At 34.7% G+C, this 11,696-nt stretch overlaps 1 protein-coding gene across 1 annotated transcript; it reads right to left on the bottom strand.

The window, feature by feature from the left end:
* Nucleotides 1-2,752: 2,752 nt before the first annotated feature.
* On the bottom strand, nt 2,753-3,967 carry LOC104822894 (protein BIG GRAIN 1-like E). Its single transcript, XM_010554250.1, has one exon. It carries the CDS (start codon nt 3,941-3,943, stop codon nt 2,996-2,998), a length of 948 nt encoding a protein of 315 aa, XP_010552552.1. The 5' UTR covers nt 3,944-3,967; the 3' UTR covers nt 2,753-2,995.
* Nucleotides 3,968-11,696: the final 7,729 nt, after the last annotated feature.

Below are 11,696 nucleotides of genomic sequence, written 5' to 3'. Positions count from 1 at the left end.
TCCAGAAGGTAATTTTAATGTGGCCGATTTCCCCTCTTTTGCAATCAAAATGAGATTTTTTAGCTAAAATCTATTAAAAAAAAGTGGTTTTTGGCTTTTTTTTTTTGGTTTAAAAAAACAGTATACCGGAATTTTTAGGAAAAAGAAAGAACAAAATCTTTATTGGATATTTTTTAGATGTTTAAAAACTAAAAATTGGGAAAACTCTAAACAGTCAAAACCAAACCTATATGGGATGATAATGATATTATATCAAGAACATTTTTCTCATAAAAATCTTAATAATTCTAATCTTATTTTTTTTTATTTATTTTCATAATCCTAGAAATGATTGATGATATAGATAACTATAATGTTAAATTCTAAAGAACTTGGTCTCATTTAATTGAAATTAGACTTTTTCATTAACTAAAATTAGATATCCAAATTTGGACGATTCAATGGATGTTTAATATCTGTTTTATTCCAAGCTTGAATTTTAAATTTGAAAAAAGATATTTACATGACTTTCTCCGATTTAATAAAAAAAATTGAAAGTCTACCAAAAAAAATGGATTGACAAATCCAATCCGACAATACGTTTAGGTACATTATAATGGCAATGGGCCGTAATAAAGCTCCACAATCCCAAATACGGGCAACCGTTTTCTTTCTTAGATACGGTTTGGTCTGGCCCGACGTTCGTGTGGTATAATTTCATATTCTATTATTTATGTGTGCAAAATGTATGTATGTATCCGGAGGGGATTTAAAAAAGAAATGTTGCGGGGGGGCAAGTGTGCGTGTAACCAACATTTAATGATGAAAATTTTGAATAACCTAATCGAAATATTTTTATGCATTTGGTTATGGTTTTCCTTTTTTTGAAATCTAGATTGTGGAAAAGATTAAATGGTTGCTGGTAGAATTTTTCTCTTTATTGTAATGGTCTTTTATCATATCATCTGACTTTGCATAATTACCCCCACTTTTTAATAATCACACGTTTGGCCCCTCCACCCACTAAGTTGTGTGTATATATAATTATATATTATACTGACTAATTTGTCACTTTTTATGATGGTAATGCATCGTTTTTTAATTATAGACATCAATTTCTTCACGTATATACATATAAGTAATATTTGTTTCTTCATATATATATATATATATATATATATATATACATATAGTAGTATATACATACTCTATGGGTTACAAAACATACTAATTAATTAACAGACGTTCAACCATATAAAATAATGATTGCTCAGACATCCCCTATTTATATTTATATTTTAATTTTATTCCATTCACCTATTTGACACTACAAAACGATTCTAGTATTTTTTTTTTATATATATTCCTCACACATTTATATATTTTATTCAACATAAAAATATCCAGAAATAGTTTAAATGATTTCCACTGAATCATCTATTGCGTAAGATTGTTTATTTAAATCTACCTAGTTTAGTTTTGATTATTCAAACTCTAATTTATATTTTTGCATTAGGAAAAGGAAAATATATGACAAAAACCTAGCGAATTCTTTCATAAACTTTAACACAATTTTATATATATCCGACATGTTACTATAATTTATAAGTAACCGTAAAGGCTATATGTATATATATAGGAACCTTTATTTAGCTCATGGATCATGCCATTGAGAGTGTGTGTAGTCTATGCATGCATGAAATTTAATAAACATGGAAAAAAAAATTTGAAAAGCGAGCGTAATCTATTATGCATTACAAAGCTGGTTTTCTCTTTTGTCCCCAACCAATTTATTAATACAATTATCAAAAGATTTGGACATCGTTTAAGGTTAAATCAAATCTCAAGACAAACTAATAATTTCTTTTGAAAAAAAAAATTGGGCACGGTTATCTCTCTTGGTTGTTCCTATTGAAAGGCATGATACACAGCTCTTGACATAATATCATTTATTTTATTCGGCATGCATGAAAATTTATAAATAAAGAAAATTAATCAGACAAGAGAACAAATATTCGAGTGGAAGACGGCTGAGGATGTATACAAGGATGATGTTTTGACATCAAGTGCATGCAAGTTACTAAGGCAAACTTCTCCAAAGGTGGACTGGGCCGATCTAGTATGGTTCAAATATGCGATTCCAAGGTATGCTTTTGTTCACTGGATGGTTATGTAGAGGAGGCTTCCAACGCGTGATAGGTTATTTCGATGGAATATTGCACAAAGCTCAACATATGTGTTGTGCAACGATGAGGAGGAGATGCATGAGCATCTGTTTTTCCAATGTGCATTTAGCTCGGAAACTTGGAAGCTGCTTGCAGTGAAGATTTGGGCCAACCCTCCGGCTGAGCTCCTGAGATGTCGATAGTGGGTGGTGCAGCCTACATAGGCAGATGGTTGGGAAAGAAGAATGGTATTGAAAACACTTATCCAACATGCGGTTTACGAAATTTGGAAGGAACGAAACTGCCGGGTGTTTAAAAACTCGGCTTCGACTACTCAGGTTCTCCGACAACGGATTGACAGATCGGTGCGGACTTCTCTCCTCTCTTTGCAGCAGGCAGGTTATAATAGAAGCAATCAACTGCTTCAGAAATGGTATTCTTGGACTATGTATTGAGAAGTTGCTGACATTAGTTGCGTAGATATTGCTGTAAAGCTCAATTCCTATATAGGTTAAGCTAGCGAAAGTTATAAATGTGGACTTGATCCTGTATTATGTCCTACCCAGTTTTGAAGGAATAGATTAAACATTTCATAAAAAAAAAGCAAAAACCGCAAATATTTAATGTATTTATCAACAGTAACCTCAAATCTCATTAAAACAAAAAAGAAGATAAATACACAACCACCAAATCCAAGATCTCGAAGAACAAAACTCGATCATAACTATGAGATAACACATACAAGCATCTTAATCAATCAAACAAAAGCAAACCGAAGATTAGTGGGATCATATATATATATATATGTTCGTGCATGTTACCAAGATCTCGATCTATTTTATATTCTTTGATCACACATGTCTAGTGGTGGGAACATGCGCACACTTCTTGATCGTATCAACATTTGTAGTCTCATAAACTGGCAAACCTCCGTAGGACAAATCATAGTTCTGCAACTCGAACAGATCAGAACTCGAATCGCTTTCAGCTCCATCATCTTCAATTGAAACAGTTTGGCCATTTGTCTTTCTCCGATCATTTTCGGACCAAACTCTCTGCCCTTCAGACATAGTCTCGATCAGATTGAGCTTCTCATCCAACCAAGTCAAGTCGTTGCTGCTCTTCTTGTCGGTTTCCACATGGTTGATGTACTCTTTGTAGTTCTTTGTGGGTGTGTTCAAGCAAGGAGGGGGAGTTCTAAAACCCGAGCTCGAAGACGAAAACAGAGACTTGGACGATGAATTCGTCGTCGTTGAAACTGTGTTTGAAGATCTTCCTGAGGTCATCAAGAAATGGCTAATACTGCTTCTCCTCCTCCTCCTCCACCCTCCGGGGCTCTCCTCTTCATCCCGAGCCTGAGCTGCTGGCTTTGACTTTGACTTTAACTTGTTCTTCTTCAAACCCGATTGGTGGAAAAGAGAGTTCAAGAAGCTGGCGATTTTCCCACCGGGCGAACTAGGTTGCTTGTGTTTTACGTTACAAATCTTCTCCTTCATGGTGAAAACTTCATGTTTCTCAAGAACATGGTGATCTTGATGGGGATGATGATGGACCGGTTCAGAGGATCTAATCGGCAAATCCAAGCTGATTCTTCCCCATCTCCTCCGGTTCTCATCTCTCGTGTAATTGTTGTGCTTGTGTGTGTAACTCCCGTAGCTATCGTCGGCCGGCGGTTCATTGTAGCCGGAGAAATACCTCGCCGCCTGGAAAACGTCGAGTTCGCCTGAATCATTGCGCTTGTGAGATGATTTCTTGAAGATCTTATCTGGGCCTGCTGACGATACGCCTTTCATGGACATCGTCAATGGGAATGGTTGACAAAGTTTGAGTATATATACACCTATAATATTCATATCGTTATGTTCGTAAAACGGATTTATAATTTTATATTCTCTGTACGAGAATATGTTGGATAAATCAATCAGAAACCTAAGTTTTTTTTTTTGTTAGTTAATCGAATGTATTACTTATGTTTCGCATTATGAAAGTACGAATTTCTTTTGATATTATTTGTCCAAAATTTTTAATGATATATATGTGTGTGTGTGTATATATATATATATATGGAGATTAGAACAAGTAAAGCGGAGATGATTAGCTTGACGAGGATCATGAAAGATTTTCGATTTGATCAAGGAGTGACTTCAAAGCACTTCATCAAAAGATGAATATGCAATGGTGGGATCCTACAATTGTCCCCCTCTTTGTATACACATCGATCGACACACCAATATGTACATTTATGTGTATGTATAGATAGATATATACGAAAACATATACACTAGTAAGTTTTTGTACACGTTGGACTTTTTCTAGAATCTGAATTCGTGTGTGTGGTGTCGTTGGAGAGTAATGAGGGGGACAATTGTAGGATCCCACCATTGCATATTCATCTTTTGATGAAGTGCTTTGAAGTCACTCCTTGATCAAATCGAAAATCTTTCATGATCCTCGTCAAGCTAATCATCTCCGCTTTACTTGTTCTAATCTCCATATATATATATATATACACACACACACATATATATCATTAAAAATTTTGGACAAATAATATCAAAAGAAATTCGTACTTTCATAATGCGAAACATAAGTAATACATTCGATTAACTAACAAAAAAAAAAACTTAGGTTTCTGATTGATTTATCCAACATATTCTCGTACAGAGAATATAAAATTATAAATCCGTTTTACGAACATAACGATATGAATATTATAGGTGTATATATACATATATAAGATGAGTTTGGCCTTATCTTTTGAATTACCAAAACTTCATTAATAGCTTCCAATAATTATGGATAAAAATCTAAAAGTATAAGGAAAAAGAAAGAAGATAAAGTAGGGATCTCGAGTGGGCACAGCACCAAAGCTGTATTAATTTAGTTTTCGACGTATATGGTTACAAAAGAAAAAACACAAACTAATCGTGATGGTTGGTACGTACATTACATATCATATATATGTAGTGGTTTGCGTGAGATTCGAGCCCACACGTGCGGGGACATATCAATGGAAGCTGACACGTGACAAATGATATGTCGTTTTTAGTACAAAGACATTTGAAAGGGCTTTTGTCTTGGCGTAGAGAGTATACAAGTATGTGTGTTTACAGTAATTTGACCCCTCCCTTGATTATGACAGTTGCATTTACATTATAAAGCTCCCATCCATTTCGCACTACCTAACATCCCAATATATTATATGTGAATCACTTCTTAGTACATGGTTCCGTTATTTTGATCTGTTATAATTAACAACATATTTTATTATCAGTTACTTCCGGATTATTGTCTCGTACTATATCGTGGGTGTGAGGATTTGATATGATGTAATTTGATCTCCTATATATATATATATGAATTTTATGGATTAAAAAAATATATTTATTATATGTGCATATATATATATACGCGTTTAAATAGTATAAACCCTAAATTTATTTTTCTACCTTTATTGGGAGTTCGTCCAAATCAATTAATTGTATCAAGGATTATTTCATTTGAAAGTGTATATATACCATGAAACGTAGCCGAAAAAGAAGAACTTTATCATAGATTAGATGTTATATATAATTTTTATTAATTTTCATGGTCCTGAAAATTATAGAAACGGCCGTATATATACACACACACTTTAAATGGATGCATATTCGTTCCCAGGTCAAATTTCAACAGCATATAAATTCAAAGGTTTCTTGCATTTGGAATAATCAATTAATTAACTGGTTTTATTTTTTGCGTGAATATTTTTTTTCCTTGGTCGACAATAAGTGAATTTTCCAATAAATGAGAATTGAAAAAGTATTGCATATGAATACAATTATTATTATTATTTTAATTGAGCATACATTAATATTTCTGTCATGTTGAAGATATGGGTGGATACGTATATGATTGTAACGTAGCTTTCTTTTGTTCTGAACCTCGCATTCTAAAAGTTGCTGGTTATGGCTATAGTTCCCTCACCAGTCCCATCTCTTACATAATTGTTTCTCTACTCCATAATTCCATATATATTATACAATTATACCTTCTGCGTGTACAATCCGATTGTAATTTCCATATAGAGAATGTTAAATTAGAAATAAATAAAAAGGATACATATATATACCCTGGCGCATTTTTATACATAAATATCACATATTAATGTTGTATATAAGGTAAATACTAACAAACCAACAAACAAACAAAATATCCCTTTTTATAATTAGAATTTTCACCTCAAATGTGTAGCTGTCCTTGAACATTTTATGAAAAAAAGTTTAGTCCATTTTCTCTTTATTTGACTCAATTCCATTCAGTTATCTTCAAATCACACACACACACACACACACACATATAATGAAGGTATGCATGACATTTCAAACATAACTATAGTGGTGAATATATATATAAAAGCCATTATTATAGGAACGGTCGATTTCGGATTCTTAGAAACATAGTTTCAGAAAACAACAGTTCCGATGTCATGTGTGACTGTGCAGCAATCAATACAGATGTGTCAGACGGATGGGATTAGGTCGGGGGATTTGTGGGAGGCGGAATTCAATATCTGAATATGGAAATGGAGGGCATGATTTGCTTTGATTGGGCCTTTGGAGCCCATTATGGTCATCATTTTAGGGCACATTGGGCCCAATTTGGTGGACCCCATCGACACAAACCCTGAATTCTTATCCCCTCCTTTGGGGGACACAACGGGGCTTCAAAGCCTCACCTCCATATTTCTTACCCTTTGGATGATTTTTTTGCCATTTCCATGTCATAAAGATTTCTTCATGTATTCTTTATTGGTGCTTTGATAGATTATCCATTAGGGGTGTCAATCAGGCCGGACCGGTCCGACCCCGCCCGAACCCGCACTCTGCCCAGAAGTTTCGGGTTCGGGTTCGGACCGACCCGATTTTTTTCGGACCTATATAATTAAGTCTGAAACCCGACCCTATGTATTGCGGGCTCGAATCGAGTCGAATTGGGCCGGGCCGGCCCGCGGACCTTCCTTTATAAATGTTTTTTTTCTCTTTTTTTCTTTTTTTTTAAATTTTCGGGTTTTCGGACTCGGACCGACCCGATTTTTTTCGGACCTATATAATTAAGTCCGAAGCCCGTTTTTTTTCGGACCAAGAAATTTCGGCCCGAAGTCCGCTAATTTTCGGGCTGTGTCGGGCCGGGCTTCGGACCTCGAACCCAAATTGACACCCCTATTATCCATAGATGAGATTCGGCAGAAGATTTAGCGGTTCTACAAACATAATTATAAAATATTTTTCATGTATTCTTATTGGTTTGTTAGGACAGATTATCTGATGATATTCGATATAAGATTTCGCAGTTTTATAAACATAATTAAAAAAATATCTTTATTGAAAATTATAAAAATTTATTTTCTTATATTTTTGAAAATTATAAGTTTGCTTTTATTTTTAAAATTATACAATTGTTTTTAATTTTAAAATTTATAATTTATCTAAATTTTATTACAAAATATAACTTGTCTTTATTTAAAAAAATTGGAGTTTCAAAGCCATGTATATCAAAAAAAATTTCTAGATATTTAAACTCATTAATATAACATCGAATTTCAAATCATAACATATCTTAACATCCTGAGTTATTGTATACGAATTCGAATATTTTAAATTTTTTTCGCTATGTAAACCGTATAAGTAACTAGATCTTTAATAGAAATAAGTTTAATAAAATGAAGGTGTATGCATGACATCTATGTAAACTGTAAGAGTTAAGTTGGAGAGGATTGCATTTCCTTTCTATATTTCCTATGAACTCCTTTCATTCACAAATATTTTTTAATAAAAAATTCAAATACACCGAGGTCGAGATAATTAGAAAACGAGTGTCTACTCAAAGATCTAATTCAAGATTGTGTTATTTTAGATCATAAAAAAAATAATTATGCGACTTATCGTATGGATGGGCCTTAAAGCAAGATGTGGGCAAAATCTAGTGGAAGAAGATAAGATAAGCATATCAAATTCTATTTATTTATTTAGTTATCGGATTCTAAAGTAGTGGTTTTGAACTTGTGATGAGATATTGGTTCCTTGGACGTGTTCTTTTCATGTCTTGGTGACGAAACACAAAGATCCACCCTCCATGTGAGAAGATGGACATATCTTGTTTCATATTTTTCCTTTTCCATGTTTTGATATTTTTTAATTTATTTATTTTTTCATCATCTGTCAATTTCTTCAACAAAGTATTCATAGTTGCCACCACGACAAATTTTATTTCTATTTCTTAAATTCAGTAATGCAATCCAAATCATTGAACTCATTGGTCAATATCTTATGTCAAGTTTGGAAATTTTCAGTAAAATCTATGAGAGAATATAAGATATTTTATATAGTCCATCACTTTCATATCATTGTTAGTATTTTTTTTTTCTAAATTCAAAACAGCTGATGTACGATTGGATTAGGTTTAATTGTAAAAGGAACAATATAAAGAATTTTTTCTTTCCCTTTAGTTCAGAAAAAAAGAGGAAAAATTACAGGGAAAAAAAAGAGGAATAAAATATGTGGGCTCATTTATTACACCCACCAAGATTTGAAATTTCTCGTCTTCTTTTTTCAATGCCTACTTTGCTTTTTCCACAGATTAGGTGCATAAAAAGTTTGGGAAAATATTTAATTTTTTTTGTCACGGGAAATATTTTGAATAATCTGTTCGGGTCATGGTTTTGTAAAAAAATATTCACTGCAGTTTTTTTTGGTTGAATTCCACTGCAGTTTTTATCGTAATTTTAATTAATATTTCAAATTATCGTGTGTAGTTTAGAATAAACACATAGCATCTTATAATTTTATATTTTTTATCAAGGTTTACCCAAAACACTATTGTTGGTATCTTTCGAATTCAAGATTCTGGTTATGGAAGTGCGGTTGAGAATGCATCAGACCAACACAACACACACGCGAACCGATCTTTTACGAGTTCCCCAATCTCGATATGAGATTGCGTACGTCTCGGCGGAAATGGAATCTGCAATCCACTAAATTGTCGAAGCCTTTTTACAAGAACACACGCTACATGTATTGAATATAACCCAGACTAAACGCAAATAATTATCTCATCGTTGTTCTCCTGCTCTGTTTTTATATTGAGGGAGACGATGATCACGTGGGTGTCACGAGTGTTGCCATTAATTTGGTTATCACCTGCCTCGACCATTTACCATTTTGTCTCTGATAAACCTCTGATTGCTTTGGAGTTTTTCCTTGATTCAGTTTTTTACCAAACTTAAAGCCAGATTCAACATATCTCCACCTTGGATCGAAGTTTTAGTGGATTAACGAATTCCCTTCGCATGCCTAAAAGCGGTCAACCTTTCTTCAGTTTCAACAAGTTCAGAGCTTTCTGGAATTTATCGATTGGCACGGTCTTGGTAAATATGTCTAATGGATTTACATCTATTCCAATTTTCAAAACTTTGCAAATCCCATGAGTGATGATATCCCGTATAAAATGGAGGCTGGCGTCTATATGCTTCGTTATTTCATGGTGTGAGCTGTTTTTAGCCAAACAAATTGCACTCTGGGAGCCACAGAAGATTTCTGTAGTGTTGTGCTTAACCCCGAGATCTTTCAATAGTCCACTCAACCAGATGCCTTCTTTAAATGTTTCGGTAAGGGCCATATACTCGACCTTTGTGGTTGATAATGCAATCACATGCTGAAAATTTGATCTCTAGCTTACCGTGTTCCCTCCAACCATGAAACGAGCCCCGAAATTGATATTCTTCTGTCGAGATCTGTTGCAAAATCGGCATCACAACCTTGTATATTCATATTTGTTCCTCTGGTATAAACCAACCTGAGATCTTTAGAACCCTTGAGAAATTTCATCACCCATTTTACTTCTTCCCAATGTGTATGACCTGGATTGTTCATAAACCTACTTACCATACCGACTGCATAGGCGATGTCCGGCCTTGACCCAGTCATTCTGTACGTAAGGCTTCCCACAACACTGGCATAGGGAATCTTATCCATGTCCGAGTTTTGTTCACCCTCTGATGTTCTTTTCAGCATGGAGTGAGCTGCTAACGAGGTTTGAACTGGTCTTGCTTCACTCATGTTGAAACAATTGATTACCTTTTTAAGGTAATCTTCTTGAGACAAGATGAAGGTTCCTTTATTTCTGTCTCGGTCTATAACCATTCCTAAAATTTTCTTAGTTTTTCCCAAATCCTTCATCTCAAACTCACTGCTTAATAGCCTCTTCAACCATGAAATCTCACTTTTATCTTGAGATGCTATAAGCATATCATCAACATAAAGTAACAGATAGACCATTGCCCCCTTCTCACTTTTTCTACAGTAGAAACAGGAGTCATGTAAGCTCTTGATGAATCCTTGCTTGATCATAAACTCGTCAAAGTGTTTGTTCCACTGTCTTGGACTCTGTTTTAGTCCACACAAAGATTTTTTCAGTTCACAGACCTTGTCTTCTTCTCTTTTTTTGATGAATCCCTCTAGTTGTGTCATGAAGATTCTTTCCTCCAGATTACCATGCAGGAACGTAGTCTTAACATCGAGTTGTTCTAACTCCATGTCCCAGTAAACTACCAGTGACAACAATACTCTAATAGAGACGTGTTTTACCACTGGTGCAAAGATTTCTTGGTAATCTATTCCTTCTTTCTGTGCATACCCTTTAATAACCAAGCTTGCTTTGAATCTTGATGGTTCTATACCATGTATTCCTTCTTTCTTTTTGTATATCCACTTGCAGCCAATTGCTCTAGACTCTTTAGGTAGTTGTGTCGGGATCCATATCTCGTTTTTGTATAGAGAATTCATCAATTCATCCATTGCACGCTTCCACTGTTTCCAGCATTTACTGCTTTTGGCTTCCTGAACTGACTTTGGTTCCTCCTGTTCAAACTCCTCAGTTATAGTTAGACAAAATCCCACTATATTTTCTTCTTTGAATCTAGCCGGTGGAACTATGGTTCGTCGTTCCCTATCCCTTGCAAGCTGATATTCATCCAGATTTTCAGATTCCATCTGATCTGGATCTGTTTGAAGTTCTGTCCCATCAATGTCGACTTCATCTTCACTGTTGCTGCTGTTTCCTGTTAGATCATGAACTCCACCTTGATTGGAGTGAGTTTTGATCTCCTCTTCATCGTCCAATCTGAATTGAACGATGGCAGAGCCTTTATTTCCCTGATGTTTGACTATATATGGTTCTTGTCAGGTCATCTTAAGGTCCTTATATACCATGTTCTCTCTGAACACCACTACAAGAATGTTGGGTTTCCTGGGATCTCTAGAGCGAATCCTATTCCTAAGAGATCGATTCTAGGGTTTGCGCAGCGGATATAAAACAAAACTTTAATAAACCCTAGAACCATGCTTCTAATGAATCGTAGAAACGTTAGAATGCTTACCTCAATCGATCCGGGGCCTGTATCAACTGAAGAATTCGTCCGATCACGAAAGGCAGGAAGATTACCTCGCCCTCTACACGTATCCACACCACGGGATGGATTCCAACGGTTGGAACTTGTCTGCTAGGACTCGAATC

Source organism: Tarenaya hassleriana, unplaced genomic scaffold, assembly GCF_000463585.1.
Source record: "Tarenaya hassleriana unplaced genomic scaffold, ASM46358v1 Cleome39, whole genome shotgun sequence".
Taxonomy (NCBI): Eukaryota; Viridiplantae; Streptophyta; class Magnoliopsida; order Brassicales; family Cleomaceae; genus Tarenaya; species Tarenaya hassleriana.
Note: the sequence above shows the minus strand (reverse complement) of the source record. Positions and strands in the feature narration are given on the sequence as shown.

What these genes read in the sequence shown, in the direction of transcription:
- LOC104822894 (XM_010554250.1), bottom strand. Translation starts at nt 3,943, where the DNA reads ATGTCCATGAAAGGCGTATCGTCAGCAGGCCCAGATAAGATCTTCAAG.